This window comes from Tachyglossus aculeatus, chromosome 10, assembly GCF_015852505.1.
Source record: "Tachyglossus aculeatus isolate mTacAcu1 chromosome 10, mTacAcu1.pri, whole genome shotgun sequence".
NCBI classification, from domain to species: Eukaryota; Metazoa; Chordata; class Mammalia; order Monotremata; family Tachyglossidae; genus Tachyglossus; species Tachyglossus aculeatus.
Genome location: NC_052075.1, coordinates 52,146,504 through 52,163,698, shown reverse-complemented (window position 1 = coordinate 52,163,698; position 17,195 = coordinate 52,146,504). Strand labels below are relative to the sequence as shown.

Below are 17,195 nucleotides of genomic sequence, written 5' to 3'. Positions count from 1 at the left end.
CTGAAAACCCTTCAATCATTCAGTCATATTTATTGCGTGCTTACTGTGTGCATAGCACTGTACTAAGCACTTGGGAGAGTACAATATAACAATAAGCAGGCACATCTTCTGTCCACAACAGGCTTATCTTCACACAGTTGAGGACAGTTTGGGAATCACCAATCAGTCCAAAGTTACGCCACTGACAGACCTATTTTCCACCCCTTAAAAACGATGATGATGAAGATGGTATTTGTTAAGCGCTTACTATGTGCCAAGCACTGTTCTAAGCGCTGGGGTAGATACAAGGTCATCAGGTTGTCCCACGTGGGGCTCACAGTCTTCATCCCCATTTGGCAGATGAGGGAACTGAGACCCAGAGAAGTGAAGTGACTTGCCCAAGGTCAAACAGTCGACACGTGGCGGAGCCGGGATTAGAACCCATGACCTCTGACTCCCAAGCCCGGGCTCTTTCCACTAAGCCATGCTGCTTCCCTTTTTTTCACTGCTTCATTTTTGTACCTCTTCTTCCGGCCTCCTTTATCTTTTTTATGGTATCTGTTAAGTGCGTACTATGCATCAGGCACTGTACTAACCACTCGGATAGCTACAAGCTAATTACGGTGGACACAGTCCCTGCCCCACGTGGGGCTCACAGTCTTAACCCCCATTTTACAGATGAGGGCACTGAGGCACAGAGAAGTGAGGTGACTTGCCCAAGGTCACACGGCAGACAACGTGGCAGAGCTGGGATTGGAGCCCATGACCTTCCGACTCTCAGGCCCAGGCTCCATCCGCCGATTTTTTAATAACAACAGTAATATTTAGTCGGTGATCGCATGCCAATCAAATGATCACCGATGAAACATTATTATTGTTATTAAAAAATTAGCAGATGTATTTACTGAGCACTTACTCTGTGCAGAACACTGAACTAAGCACTGAGCTTAGTTACTTAGGTAACTAAGTCTACCTAACAGAGTAATCAATCCATCGTATTTATTGAGCGCTTACTGTGTGCAGAGCACTGTACTAAGCAGCTTGGCTCAGTGGAAAGAGCCCGGGCTTTGGAGTCAGAGGTCATGGGTTCAAATCCCGGCTCCGCCAATTGTCAGCTGTGTGACTCTGGGCAAGTCACTTCACTTCTTCCCTCATCTGGAAAATGGGGACGAAGACTGTGAGCCCCATGTGGGACAACCTTGTATCCCCCCCAGCGCTTAGAACAGTGCTTTGCACATAGTAAGCGCTTAACAAATGCCATCATTATTATTATTACTAAGCGCTTGAGTAGGTAGACACTTTCCCAGCCCACGAGGAGCTTTGTGTTAGGTGCTGGGTGGATACAAGATCATCAAAACAGCCGTAGCCTCTGTCCCTCAGGGGGTTCACGATTTCAGAGAAGCCGCGCGGCCTAGCCTAAAGAGTCCGGGTCTGAGAGCCAATCAGTTGACTGTACTTATTGAACGCTTACTGTCTGCAGAGCACTGTACTCGTCCCCCTCTCCATCCCCCGCATCTTACCTCCTTCCCTTCCCCACAGCACCTGTATATATGTTTGTACATATTGATTACTCTATTTCTTTATTTATTTTACTTGTACATATCTATTCTATTTATTTTATTTCGTTAGTGTGTTTGGTTTTGTTCTCTGTCTCCCCCTTTTAGACTGTGAGCCCGCTGTTGGGTAGGGACCGTCTCTATATGTTGCCAACTTGTACTTCCCAAGCGCTTAGTCCAGTGCTCTGCACACAGTAAGCGCTCAATCAATCAATCAATTGTATTTATTGAGCGCTTACTGTGTGCAGAGCACTGGACTAAGCGCTTGGGAAGTACAAGCTGGCAACATATAGAGGCAGTCCCTACCCAACAGTGGGCTCACAGTCTAGAAGGGGGAGACAGAGAACAAAAATACGATTGATTGACTGTACTAAGTGCTTGGGAGAATACGACAGACCCATCCCCTGCCCACAACGAGCTTACAGTCAAGAGGGACTCGACATGACGAGCTCAGAGGAACAGAGAGGGTGGGTCGCGGAGATCCGTGCACACAGTAAGCGCTCGATCAGTAGGACCAGCTGACTGCTGCTTCCACTGCCCCTCGCTTTATAATAATAATAATAATAATGGCATTTATTAAGCGCTTACTATGTGCAAAGCACTGTTCTAAGCGCTTTAATCCTCTCCTCCTCTTCTGGGGCAGGGGGCTCGTTCTCTGCCTCCCGCCTCGTTCAGCCTCTGGACTTCATTCATTCAATTGTATTTATTGAGCGCTTACTGTGGGCAGAGCACTGTACTAAGCGCTTGGGAAGTACAAGTTGGCAACATACAGGGACTTCAGGGCGAGGATTCTCCCGGTCCCCCTGTAAGCCTCGGGGCATCGGGCCGGGACATCCTCCAGGCTCCTCCTGGCCGACTGTCTGCAAATGACGTCCTCACCTAGCGCGGCTGCGGTCCCGGCGGCGTTCTCCCACACGACGTTCCCGAAGAGCGTGCTGGGAGCGGGGTCCAGCTGCTCCCACTGCTTCTGGGAGGGAGGACACAGTTCATTCACTCATTCATTCAATCGTATTTACTGAGCGCTTACTGTGTGCAGAGCACTGGACTAAGCGCTTGGGAAGTCCAAGCTGGCAACATAGAGAGACGGTCCCTACCCAACAGCGGGCTCACAGTCTGGAAGGGGGAGGCAGGCAACAAGACCAAACATATGAACAAAATAAAATAAATAGAATAAATATGTACAAATAAAATAGAGTAATAAATACGTACAAACATATATACATATATACAGGTGGTGGGGGGAGGGGAAGGAGGTAAGGCGGGGGGGATGGGGAGAGGAAGGAGGGGGCTGAGTCTGGGAAGGCCTCCAAATGTGGGCAGGGCACTGTACTAAGCGCTTCCACAAGCCACGGCCACCGCTCACCCCGCTGACTTTTAGACTGTGAGCCCACTGTTGGGTAGGGACTGTCTCTATATGTTGCCAATTTGTACTACCCAAGCGCTGAGTCCAGTGCTCTGCACATAGTAAGCGCTCAATAAATACGATTGATGATGATGACTTATTGAGCGCTTACTGTGCGCAGAGCACTGTACTAAGCGCTTGGGAAGTACATGTTGGCAACACGTAGACGGCCCCTACCCAACAATGGGCTCACAGTCTAAAAGGGGGAGGCAGACAACGAAACAAAACACGCGGGCAGGTGTCAAATAAATAATAATAATAAATAATGTTGGCATTTGTTAAGCGCTTACTATGTGCAAAGCACTGTTCTAAGCGCTGGAGGGGGATACAAAGTGATCAGGTTGTCCCATGTGGGGTTCACAGTCTTAATCCCCCTTTTACAGATGAGGTAACTGAGGCTCAGAGAAGTTAAGTGACTTGCCCAAGGTCACACAGCAGACATGTGGCGGAGTCGGGATTCAAACCCATGACCTCTGACTCCAAAGCCCGTGCTCTTTCCACTGAGCCACGCTGCTTCTCGTGACTTCTCGTCAAGTCGTCGGAACACCTAAATGCACATCACTGACAAAATAAATAGAATAGTAAATATGTACAAGTAAAATAGAGTAATAAATCTGTACAAACATATATACAGGTGCTGTGGGGAGGGGAAGGAGGTAGGGTGGGGGGGTGGGGAAGAGGAGAGGAAAAAGGGGGCTCAGTCTGGGGATGTGTGGAGGGACGGCATTCCAGGTGAGGGGAAGGACGTGGGCCCGGGATCGGCGGTGGGACAGGTGAGAACGAGGAACGGTGAGGAGGTTAGCGGCGGCAGAGGAGCGGAGGGTGCGGGCTGGGCTGGAGAAGGAGAGAAGGGAGGTGAGGGAGGAGGGGGCGAGGTGATGGACAGCCTTGAAGCTGAGAGTGAGGAGTAAGTTGCCTTCTGAAAGCTCCCTTGTCCCCTTCGGCCTAGCTCCCTCCCGCCCACGACACTGGAAGCGCTTTTGGCGACCTCCCATCCTAGCCCGGGAGGCTGGCTCCCCAAAGCCTCCACTGCCTTCAGGCTGTCGAGGGGATAATAATATAATTATGGTACTTGTAAAGCACTTGCTATACGCCGGGCACTGTACTAAGCGCGGAGGTGGATACAAGCAAATTGGGTTGGACGCAGTGCCCCTGTCCCACGCGGGGCTCGCGTCTCAATCCCCGTTTGACAGATGAGGTAACTGAGGCCCAGAGAAGTGACGTGACTCGCTCAAGGTTATATAGCGGACACGTGGCGGAGCCGGCATTCGAACCCAGGACCTTTGGACTCTCAGGCCCAGGCTCTATCTCCTACTCCATGCTGCTTCTCACGTCCGCGAAAGGAAAAAACAGCCAAAGGGGGAGTTCCGGGGGGAGGTCAGGGCAGCACAGCCCCTTTCCTTGACTGCTCTTGATCTTTTTCATTTTTTTTTATTGATCTTTTTCGAGGTATTTGGTATATTTGGTATATGCCAAGTACTGTACTAAACGCTGGAGTCGATGCAAGCTAAGGTGCTTTATCTACTAGGCCACGGTGCTTTCCTTGTCCAAGATCACACGGTAAACCGGGGGCCAAGCTGAGATTAAAACTCGAGACTCCTATTGGACTCAGATTCCCACTGGGGGTGTCCACTGGGAATCCCGCTGTATCCCATCTGGCCCACAGACTCAATCCTTCGGTCTCTTCCCCTCAACGTCAACTCAATTTGCTTGACCGATGCTCTTCTTGTTAAGGCCTGACAGGGTACAGGGAGTGAAGGTTGCCGGGAATAACTAGCAGGAGGTCAGCTCCCCGTTCCCGGGGCTTCCTTCTTGGGACCCCCTGAAAGCTGGAGGTTTGGGGGGACGGAGAGAGGAGGGTGACACTCCTTTATCCCACCTGAATCTCCAGGGAGACGGAAGGCACTGCGGCTCACCTGAGTCCCAACTGGGAGAAGCGAATAAGCCGCCTCCTGATCTCCGGTGCTTCCCTCTTCGGGCAAGGCTGGAAGTTGAGGCGCGGGAAGAGCTGGAGACAGAGGCGAGAGGTGGTCGGCGAGGAATCTGGCCCCCCGGGATCCCCTTCCCATCACAGCTGGCCCCCAGCCCCGGGCGAGCTGGGCGGAAAACCCACCCCCAACCTAAATGGTGGTATCTGTTAAGCGCTTACTATGCGCAAAGCACTGTTCTAAGCGCTGGGGGGGCTACAAGGTGATCAGGTTGTCCCACTTGGGGCTCACAGTCTTAATCCCCATTTTACAGATGAGGCAACCGAGGCACGGAGAAGTGGCTTGCCCCAGGTCACACAGCTGACAAGCAGGGATTCAAACCCACGACCTCTGGCTCCCAAGCCCTCGCTCTTTCCACTGAGCCACGCTCCTACCTGATTTATTTCTATTAATGTCGGCCTCCCCGCTAAGACTGGAAGCTCCTTGAGGGTAGGGGACGTGTCTACCAACTCTGCGGTACTGTCCTCTCCCAAGGGCTTAGCACAGCGCTCTGCACGCAAGCACGTGCTCGATAAATACCGCTGACCGACCGATCCCCTCTCGATCCCCTTCTAGACTGGGAGCCCACTGTTGGGTAGGGACTGTCTATATGTTGCCAGCTTGTACTTCCCAAGCGCTTAGTACAGTGCTCTGCACACAGTAAGCGCTCAATAAATACGATTGATTGATTGATCCCCTCTCCGGCGACCCTGGTGACCCATCGCAGCCATCCCCCCACACTCAAATTCCACCTTTCCGCCTTCCACTACCTCCGGGACCAGTTCCATCCCCGGATGCCAGGGAGTTTAGCGCTTCGGCGGCAAGGAAGGTGTCTGTTTCTTGTTCTGTTGTCCTCTCCCAGGCACTTAGGACAGTGCTCTGCATCATCAATCGTATTTACTGAGCGCTTACTATGTGCACGAGCACCGTACTAAGCGTTTGGGAAGTACAAATTGGCAACATCTAGAGACAGTCCCTACCCAACAGTGGGCTCACAGTCTAAAAGGGGGAGGCAGAGAACAAAACCAAACATACTAACAAGATAAAATAAATAGAATAGATATGTACAAATAAATAAATAAATAAATAAATAAATAAATACAGTAATAAATATGTACAAACATATATACATATATACAGGTGCTGTGGGGAAGGGAAGGAGGTAAGATGGGGGGGATGGAGAGGGGGACGAGGGGGAGAGGAAGGAAGGGGCTCAGTCTGGGAAGGCCTCCTGGAGGAGGTGAGCTCTCAGCAGGGCCTTGAAGGGAGGAAGAGAGCTAGCTTGGCGGATGGGCAGAGGGAGGGCATTCCAGGCCCGGGGGATGACGTGGGCCGGGCTTACTCTGCACACAGAAGCGCTCTGTAAATACGATTGAACCTAAAGCTGAATCCAACACCCGTCCCGGAGCTCCCCTCTCCCCTCCCCACGACTCTCCCGCCCGGCCCCCTCCCCGCAAATTCATTTCTGCCGCTTACCGCTCTCCCGCAGGATGTCAGGCTCCTCCTCTTTTACGCTGTGACTCAGTGGGTCCTGGGGACCCGGGGGTGGGCTCGGGGGGCCCCGCTCCGGCGACGGGCCTTCGGGCTGAGGATCCACCGGGCCCAGGGGGAAACTGGACGAATCCATCGTCTCCAGGAGAACCTCTCGGCCCTGCATCTGAACTGTGACCTGCGGAATATATGTCTGTACAGATTACTCTATAATTATCTATCTAATTTAATCTGGAGAAGCAGCGTGGCTCAGTGGAAAGAGCCTGGGCTTTGGAGTCAGAGGTCATGGGCTCAAATCCCTGCTCCGCCACTTCATCATCAATCGTATTTATTGAGCGCTTACTGTGTGCAGGGCACTGTACTAAGCGCTTGGGAAGTACAAGTTGGCAACATATAGAGACAGTCCCTACCCAACAGTGGGCTCACAGTCTAAAACAGTGGGCTCACAGTCTAAAGCCACTTGTCAGCTGTGTGACTTTGGGCATGTCACTTAACTTCTCTGGGCTTCAGTTCCCTCATCTGTAAAATGGGGATGAAGACTGTGGGCCCCCCGTAAGACAACCTGATCACCTGGTAACCTCCCCAGCGCTTAGAACAGTGCTTTGCACATAGTAAGCGCTTAATAAATGCTATTATTATTATTATTTCACTTGTACACATTTTACTATTCTATTTATTTTCAATCAATCAATCAATCGTATTTATTGAGCGCTTACTGTGTGCAGAGCACTGGACTAAGCGCTTGGGAAGTACAAGTTGGCAACATATAGAGACAGTCCCTACCCAACAGTGGGCTCACAGTCTAAATTTATTTTGTTAATGATGTGCTTCTAGTTTTAGTTCTATTTGTTCGGACGACTTGACACCCGTCCACATGTTTTGTTTTGTTGCCTGTCTCCCCCTTCTAGACTGTGAGCCCGCTGTTGGGTAGGGACCGTCTCTATCTGTTGCCAACTTGGACTTCCCAAGCGCTTAGTCCAGTGCTCTGCACACAGTAAGTGCTCAATAAACACGACTGACTGAATGAATGAATGAAACCCCTGTTCCCTGTCACTACAGAGCTCAGGGATGTCGGGGTTAAAATACAAAGGTCGGGGGGGATTTCAGGAGACAAGTTCCAGGGACGCAGGGGGTCATGGTGTTGGGTTGGGGGGAATAATAATAATAATAATAATAATAATAATAATAATGATGGCATTTATTAAGCGCTTACTATGTGCAAAGCGCTGTTCTAAGCACTGGATCAAACCCTAACTTTCCCCACTGAGTCTGGCCTTCTCCCCCTTAGCCTGGGCCCCCACCCCCTCCGGCTCCAACCCGCGTCCGGCCTCAGTGACCTCATCTGGAAAATGGGGATGAAGACTGTGAGCCCCCCGTGGGACAACCTGATCACCCTGTAACCTCCCCAGCGCTTAGAACAGTGCTTTGCACATAGTAAGCGCTTAATAAATGCCATCATTATTATTATTATTATTATTAACTTGTAGCTGCCACTTGTCTGCTGTGTGACCCTGGGCAAATCACCTCACTTCTCTGTGCCTCAGTTACCACCTCAATGAAGATTGAGACTGTGAGCCCCATGTGGGACGGGGCTGCGTCCAACCCGATTTGCCTGTATCCACCCGAGAGGTAAGTACAGTGCCGGACACACAATAAGCGCTTAACAAACACCACAACTATTATTATTATCCCAGAACAGTGTTGGGCACATAGTAAGCGCTTAACAAGTACCATCATTATTATCATTGGGTGAGAGAGGAGGGGGAATTAACAGCCACGAATTCTCCCCAGCCCTGAGCACAGTGCTTCGCTATTTTGTTAATATGTTTTGTTTTGTTGTCTGTCTCCCCCTTCTAGACTGTGAGCCCACTGTTGGGTAGGGACCGTCCCTATATGTTGCCCACTTGTACTTCCCAAGCGCTTAGTACAGTGCTCTGCACACAGTAAGTGCTCAATAAATACGACTGAATGAATGAATGAATGCTAGGCACATCATATCACATGATTATCGAGCGACCTTACATCCTGAAAGTAGGAAGAGGTTCCTGAGAGTGGGCAGGGAACGTGTCCACCAACTCCGATATGTTGTTATACTGTACTCTCCCCAGCGCTTAGTACAGTGCTTGCCACACAGTAAGAGCTCAATAAATACCCCTGACTGAAATAGGCTGGAAGCCACAGTCTCTACCTGGTGTAGCAGGGAATTGTAGAACCTTCCCTTCCGCAATCAAGGCTATTTACTGAGCTTTGATTGGGTGCACAGCACTGTACTAAGTGCCCTGGAGAACACCAAACAATAGACTTAATAATAATAATAATGATGGAATTTGTTATGCGTTTACTATGTGTCAAGCACCGGGGTAGATACAAGCTAATCAGGTTGGACACAACCCTGACCCAGATGGGGCCCACAGTCTTAATCCCATATTACAGATGATGGAAACTGAGGCCCAGAGAAATGAAGTGACTCATTCAATCGTATTTACTGAGCGCTTACTGTGTGCACAGCACTGTACTAAGCGCCTGGGAAGTACAAGTTGGCAACATCTAGAGACGGTCCCTGCCCAACAGCAGGCTCACAGTCTAGAAGGGGGAGACAGACAACAAAACAAAACGTATTAACAAAATAAAATAAATAGAATAAATACGTACAAGTAAAATAGAGTAATAAATACGTACAAACATACATACAAGTGCTGTGGGGAGGGGAAGGAGGTAAGGCAGGGGGGATGGGGAGGATGGGGAGACTTGCCTGCGATTCATTCATTCAATCGTACTTATTGAGCGCTAACTGTATGCAGAGCACTGGACTAAGCGCTTGGGAAGTACAAGTTGGCAACATATAGAGACGGTCCCTACCCAACAGTGGGCTCACAGTCGAGAAGGGGGAGACAGAGAACAAAACAAAACACATTAACAGAATAAAATATAATAGATATGTACAAGTAAAATAAATAGAGTAATAAATCCATACAAACATATATACATGTGCTGTGGGGAAGGGAAGGAGGCAAGGCAGGGGGGATGGAGAGGGAGAGGAAAGAGGGGGCTCACACAACAGACCAATGGCGGAAGCAGGATTAAAACCCAGGTCCTTCTGACTCCCAAGACTGTGCTCTATCCACTGGACCAGGCTGCTTCTCTAAGTTGGTAGACAAGAACCCTGCCCTCTTAGGGCTTCCAATTTGTACTTCCCAAGCGTTTAGTACAGTGCTCTGCACATAGTAAGCGCTCAATAAATATGATTGATTTCCCTTCTGCAGCCCCTCCCCAGGCCCTCTGTCCTCTCGCTTTCCTCTTTGATTGTATCCACCCCTGCGCTTAGTACAGCGCCCGACACATAGTAAGCGTTTAACAGATGCCACGACGACTACTATTATTTCCTCCGTCACCCCGACCACCCTCGCCCGTCTTACCCAGCGCATCAGCTTCTTGGGCTCCCTCTCTAAGTTCTCCACGAGGGTCACGGCCTCTTCGCCGCTCTCGGGATTCCGTTCCCGCACCCAGGCCTGGATGTCGGCGGGCAGGACGGTGAGGAACTGCTCCAGGACCAGCAGCTCCAGGATCTGCTCCTTCGTGCGCCGGTCCGGACGCAGCCACTGACGGCACAGCTCCCGGAGCCGGCCCAGGGCATCGTGCGGCCCGGAAGAATCGTGGTAGCGGAATTGCCTGAAGCGCTGGTGGGAAATTTCCGGGGCCGGGGTGCCTCCTCTCAGGATGGCTTCCTGTCTCCAGCGGGGGTCTTCCTCTTCCAGCTTCCCAATCGGGAGCCCCTCCTGCTCCAGAGGAGCCAGGATCAGGGGGCCCAGGGCCGCAGGCATCATCTGACTCGGCTGTGGCTCCGCTCCGCTGGGGCCCGGGCTCGGTGGGGTCTCGACTTTTTTCTCTCCCCAAGGAGTCGCAAGGAAATCTGAGGAGGAGACAACCGGCTCTCAGAAGGCGACACGGTGACGCGTGACCGAACCGCCCCACTCGAGGGGCCTCAATGGGATCACGGGCCCGGGAGTCAGGAGGTCATGGGTTCGAATCCCAGTTCCGCCACTTGTCCGCTGTGTGACCTTGGACAAGTCACTTCACGTCTCTGGGCCTCAGTTCCCTCATCTGTCAACCGGGGATGGAGACCGTGAGCCCCACGTGGGACAACCTGATTACCCCCAGCGCTTAGTACAGTGCCTGGCACATAGCACTTAACAAATGCCATAATTAGCACATAGTTAAGCACCTAACAAATGCCACAATTATGATTATTGCTATTCTTTCAGAGTCCCCAGACACCCTCCCTTTTACTCCTAAACAGCCTCCTCAGGAAGTTGTTCTTTTTTTTCTTCCCCCTGATCCCAGGACCTCACAGGGTTCATTCATTCATTTATTCAATCGTATTTATTGAGCGCTTACTGTGTGCAGAGCACTGTACTAAGCGCTTGGGAAGTACAAGCCGGCAACATATAGAGACGGTCCCTCCCCAACAACGGGCTCACAGTCTGGAAGGGGGAGACAGATAATCTGAAGCGTCAGAAATAAGAAGCTTCAGGAAAAGGATGGGAGGAGGAGGAAAGGAAAAGCAAAGTTGGGGGCTCTGGGTGGAATAATTTCCTGATGCTCCTGAAAATCCCAACCCTATGATGCCTTGGGTTGGGGTGACAGATTATCTGGATTTTTTCATTTGTTTGTTCTTCAATGGCAATCGTAAAGGGCTTCCTATGGGTCAGGCATTGTACTAAGTGCTGGGGTTGACACAAACTAATCAGGTTGAACAGAATCCGTGTCCCATTCATTCAATCGTATTTATTGAGCGCTTACCGTGTGCAGAGCACTTTACTAAGCGCTTGGGAAGTACAAGTTGGCAACATATAGAGACGGTCCCTACCCAACAGCGGGCTCACAGTCTAGAAGGGGGAGACAGACAACAAGACAAAGCATATTAACAAAATAAAATAAATAGAATAATATGTACAAATAGAGTAATAAATACGCACAAACATATATACAGGTGGTGTGGGGAGGGGGAGGAGGTAAGGCGGGGGGGATGGGGAGGGCAAGGAGGGGGCTCAGTCTGGGGAGGCCTCCAAATGTAGGCAGGGCACTGTACTAAGCGCTTCCACAAGCCACGACCAACGCCCCCCTTCTAGACTGTAAGCCCACTGTTGGGTAGGGACCGTCTCTATATGTTGCCAACTTGTTCTTCCCAAGCGCTTAGTACAGTGCTCTGCACACGGTAAGTGCTCAATAAATACAACTGATTGATTGATGGACTGGACAGTCCAGAGAAGCAGCGTGGCTCAGTGGAAAGAGCACGGGCTTTGGAGTCAGAGGTCATGGGTTCGAATCCCAGCTCCACCAATTGTCAGCTGTGTGACTTTGGGTAAGTCAATTTGTCTGTGCCTCAGTTACCTCATCTGTAAAATGGGGATTAAGACTGTGAGCCCAACGTGGGACAACCTGATCACCTTGTAACCTCCCCAGCGCTTAGAACAGTGCTTTGCACATAGTAAGTGCTTAATAAGTTCCATCATCATTATTACTATTGTCCCCCTCTCCATCCCCCCATCTTACCTCCTTCCCTTCCCCACAGCACCTGTATATATGAATATATGTTTGTACATATTTATTACTCTATTTATTTATTTTACTTGTACATATCTATTCTATTTATTTTATTTTGTTAGTATGTTTGGTTTTGTTCTTTGTCTCCTCCTTTTAGACTGTGAGCCCACTGTTGGGTAGGGACTGTCTCTAGATGTTGCCAATTTGTACTTCCCAAGCGCTTAGTACAGTGCTCTGCACATAGTAAGCGCTCAATAAATACGATTGATGATGATGATGATGATGATGGACACCGTGTCCCAGCAGCCCTCGCGCAGCGCTCCCGCCCCCAGGGACTACAATTCCCAGAAGACCTCGCGGCCCCAGCAGCCCGGGGGAAGGAAACGAGGCCGCCCGGCGGTCAATCAATCAATCAATCGTATTTATTGAGCGCTTACTGTGTGCAGAGCACTGGACTAAGCGCTTGGGAAGTACAAGCTGGCAGCATCTAGAGACGGTCCCAACCCAACAGTGGGCTCACAGCCTAGAAGGGGGAGACAGAGAACAAAACCAAACATACTAACAAAATAAAAATAAATAGAATAGCTATGGACAAGGAAAATAAATAAATAAATAGAGTAATCATCATCATCATCATCAATCGTATTTATTGAGCGCTTACCGTGTGCAGAGCACTGTACTAAGCGCTTGGGAAGTACAAGTTGGCAACATAGAGAGCCAGTCCCTACCCAACAGTGGGCTCACAGTCTAAAAGGGGGAGACGGAGAACAAAACCAAACATACTAACAAAATAAAAATAAATAGAATAGCTATGGACAAGTAAAATAAATAAATAAATAGAGTTATAAATATGCACAAACATATATACATATATACAAAATAAACATATTAACAAAATAAAATAAATAGAATAGATATGGACAAGTGAAATAGAGTAATAAATATGTACAAACATATATACAAAAACCAAACATATTAACAAAATAAAATGAATAGAATAGATATGGACAAGTAAAATAAATAGAGTAATAAATATGTACAAACATATATACATATATACAAAACCAAACATATTAACAAAATAAAATAAATATAATAGATATGGACAAGTAAAATAGAGTAATAAATATGTACAAACATATATACAAAACCAAACATTTTAACAAAATAAAATAAATAGAATAGATATGGACAAGTAAAATAGAGTAATAAATATGTACAAACATACATACACATATACAATACCAAACATATTAACAAAATAAAATAAATAGAATAGATATGGACAAGTAAAATAGAGTAATAAATATGTACAAACATATGTACATATATACAAAACCAAACATATTAACAAAATAAAATAAATAGAATAGATATGGACAAGTAAAATAAATAGAGTAATAAATATGTACAAACATATATACAAAACCAAACATATTAACAAAATAAAATAAATAGAATAGATATGGACAAGTAAAATAGAGTAATAAATATGTACAAACATACATACATATATACAAAACCAAACGTATTAACAAAATAAAATAAATAGAATAGATATGGACAAGTAAAATAGAGTAATAAATATGTACAAACATACATACATATATACAAAACCAAACGTATTAACAAAATTAAATAAATAGAATAGATATGGACAAGTAAAATAAATAGAGTAATAAATATGTACAAACATATATACAAAACCAAACATATTAACAAAGTAAAATAAATAGAATAGATATGGACAAGTAAAATAGAGTAATAAATATGTACAAACATATATACAAAACCAAGCATATTAACAAAATAAAATAAATAGAATAGATATGGTCAAGTAAAATAAATAGAGTAATAAATATGTACAAACATATACACATATATACAAAACCAAACATATTAACAAAATAAAATAAATAGAATAGATATGGACAAGTAAAATAAATAAATAGAGTAATAAATATGTACAAACATATATACAAAACCAAACATATTAACAAAATAAAATAAACAGAATAGATATGGACAAGTAAAATAAATAGAGTAATAAATATGTACAAACATATATACAAAACCAAACATATTAACAAAATAAAATAAATAGAATAGATATGGACAAGTAAAATAAATAGAGTAATAAATCTGTACAAACATATATACAAAACCAAACATATTAACAAAATAAAATAAATAGAATAGATATGGACAAGTAAAATAAATAGAGTAATAAATATGTACAAACATATATACAAAACCAAACATATTAACAAAGTAAAGTAAATAGATATGGACAAGTAAAATAAATAGAGTAATAAATATGTACAAACATATATACAAAACCAAACATATTAACAAAGTAAAATAAATAGATATGGACAAGTAAAATAAATAGAGTAATAAATCTGTACAAACATATATACAAAACCAAACATATTAACAAAGTAAAATAAATAGATATGGACAAGTAAAATAAATAGAGTAATAAATCTGTACAAACATATATACAAAACCAAACATATTAACAAAGTAAAATAAATAGATATGGACAAGTAAAATAAATAGAGTAATAAATCTGTACAAACATATATACAAAACCAAGCATATTAACAAAATAAAGTAAATAGAATAGATATGGACAAGTAAAATAAATAGAGTAATATGTACAAACATATATACAAAACCAAGCATATTAACAAAATAGAGTAAATAGAATAGATATGGACAAGTAAAATAAATAGAGTAATATGTACAAACATATATACAAAACCAAACATATTAACAAAATAAAGAGAATAGATATGGACAAGTAAATAGAGTAATAAATATGCACAAGCACGGTCGCCATGGTAACGATGGAACGGGGGGGGCCCGGCCCCGGCTTGTTGCCATGGAGACGGACCGTGATGGACTGAGCGTCCGCACTTCAACCGCGTTTTCCCCAGGAGGGGACGATCGCGCACGCCGTGGCTTCTCCCCTCCGGCCTGAGGGATAAGCATGAAGTCCTCTGTCCCCCACCCGCGGCCCCAATCGCAATTCGGGGGCGATTCCCGGCCCCCCATCCCTTCCCCCCGTCCCCAGTCACGCTCCCCGCCTCACCTCCGGCCCGGAGTACAGGCCGCTCGGCCCGCCGGACATGCGCAGTTGCACCGTCCGGACTACATTTCCCAAAAGGCCCCGCGCCGCCCTACATCCGGTCCCCGGCCTGCGGAGCCTGATGGGGCCGTTGCCATGGAAACGGCCCGGGGGGGGCGGGAAATCGTAGAACGCGAGCTCTGATTGGTGGGGAAGTCGCTCCCTCGAAATTGTGGCGTCACTTTCATTCATTCCATCCTGTTTATTATTATTATGGGTCTGTGGAGCGCTGGCTTTGTACTGTACTGACTGCTTGGAAAGTACAAGTACACCTGTATATATGTATATCACCTGTATATCATCATCAATCGGATTTATTGAGCGCTTACTGTGTGCAGAGCACTGGACGAAGCGCTTGGGAAGTACAAATTGGCAACATAGAGAGACAGCCCCTACCCAACAGTGGGCTCACAGTCTAAAAGGGGGAGACAGAGAACAAAACCAAACATACTAACGAAATAAAATAAATAGAATAGATATGTACAAATAAAATAAATAAATAGAGTTTAAAAAAATATGTACAAACATATATACATGGGTCACTTTCATTCATTGAGAAGCAGCGTGGCTCAGCGGAAAGAGCCCGGGCTTTGGAGTCAGTGGTCATGGGTTCAAATCCCGGCTCTGCCAGTTGTCAGCTGTGTGACCTTGGGCAAGTCACTTCACTTCTCTGGGCCTCAGTTATCTCATCTGTAAAATGGGGGTTGACTGTGAGCCCCCCGTGGGACAACCTGATCACCTTGTATCCCAACAGTGCTTTGCACATAGTAAGCGCTTAATAAATGCCATTATTATTATTATTATTCATTCAATCCTGTTTATTATTATTATTATGGCACTATTGAGCGCTGACTGTGTACTGTACTAACCGCTTGGAAAGTACAAGTCGGCAACACGGAGAGGCGGTCCCTACCCAACAACGGGCTCACAGGCTAGAAGGGGGGGGACACAACATATATAAGATATAACACGCTGAGAAGCAGCGTGGCTCTGTGGAAAGAGCCCGGGCTTTGGAGTCAGAGGTCATGGGTTCAAATCCCAGCTCCTCCACTTGTCAGCTGTGTGACTTTGGGCAAGTCACTTCACTTCTCTGGGCCTCAGTGACCTCATCTGTCAAATGGGGATTAAGACTGTGAGCCCCCGTGGGACAACCTGATCAACTTGTAACCACCCTAGCGCTTAGAACAGTGCTTTGCACATAGTAAGCGCTTAATAAATTCCATCATTGTTATTATTATTATATAGAGGCTCACAGGCTAGGAGGGGGGACACACAACATATAGAAGCTCACAGACTAGAAGGGGGAGACAGACAACAAAATAAAACAAGTAGACAGATGTCGATGCCATCAGAGCCGATAGATAATAACAATAATGATGGCATTTACTAAGCGCTTACTATGTGCAAAGCACTGTTCTAAACGCTGTGAAGGTTATAAGGTGATCAGGTTGTCTCACGAGGGGCTCACAGACTTAATCCCCATTTTACAGATGAGGGAACTGAGGCACAGAGAAGTTTAGTGACTTGCCCAAAGTCACACAGCTGACAATTGACGGAGCCGGGATTCGAACCCATGACCTCTGACTCCAAAGCCCGGGCTCTTTCCACTAAGCCACAATGTCAATACCATCAGAGCCGATGGGTAATGATAATAATAATAATAATAATGATGATGGCATTTATTAAGCACTTACTAGCAGCATAAGCAGCGTGGCTCAGTGGAAAGAGCCCGGGCTTCGAAGTCAGAGGTCATGGGTTCAAATCCCGGCTCTGCCAATTGTCAGCTGTGTGACTTTGGGTAAGTCACTTCACTTCTCTGGGCCTCAGTTACCTCATCTGTAAAATGGGGGTGAAGACTGTGACCGCCCCCCCCATGGGGCAACCTGGTCACCTTGTAACCTCCCCAGCGCTTAGAACAGTGCTTTGCACATAGTAAGCGCTTAATAAATACCAAAAAAAAAAGTGACTTGCCCAGAGTCACAAAGCTGACAGGTGGTGGAGTCGGGATTAGAACCCAGGACGTTCCAACTACCGGATCCGTGCTCTATCCACTAGGCCATGCTTGGGGCAGCGGGTGGGAGGGAGTACCCGGCCCACCCCTGCTTTTCAATCAATCAATCAAT

At 46.6% G+C, this 17,195-nt stretch overlaps 1 protein-coding gene across 1 annotated transcript in view; it reads right to left on the bottom strand.

Annotated features, from left to right (window-relative positions):
- Positions 1–15,074, bottom strand: part of LOC119932902 — a 65,981-nt gene extending 50,907 nt beyond the window's left edge. The window contains exons 1-6 of the mRNA XM_038752028.1: positions 15,037–15,074; positions 9,812–10,305; positions 6,381–6,573; positions 4,854–4,945; positions 2,306–2,502; positions 1,324–1,390 (exon numbers count right to left, since the gene is read on the bottom strand). Coding sequence (XP_038607956.1) covers positions 1,324–1,390; positions 2,306–2,502; positions 4,854–4,945; positions 6,381–6,573; positions 9,812–10,219 — 957 coding nt within the window. The 5' untranslated portion in view covers positions 10,220–10,305; positions 15,037–15,074. The remainder of the gene's footprint in view (positions 1–1,323; positions 1,391–2,305; positions 2,503–4,853; positions 4,946–6,380; positions 6,574–9,811; positions 10,306–15,036) is intronic.
- Between the last annotated feature and the right edge of the window lie 2,121 nt (positions 15,075–17,195).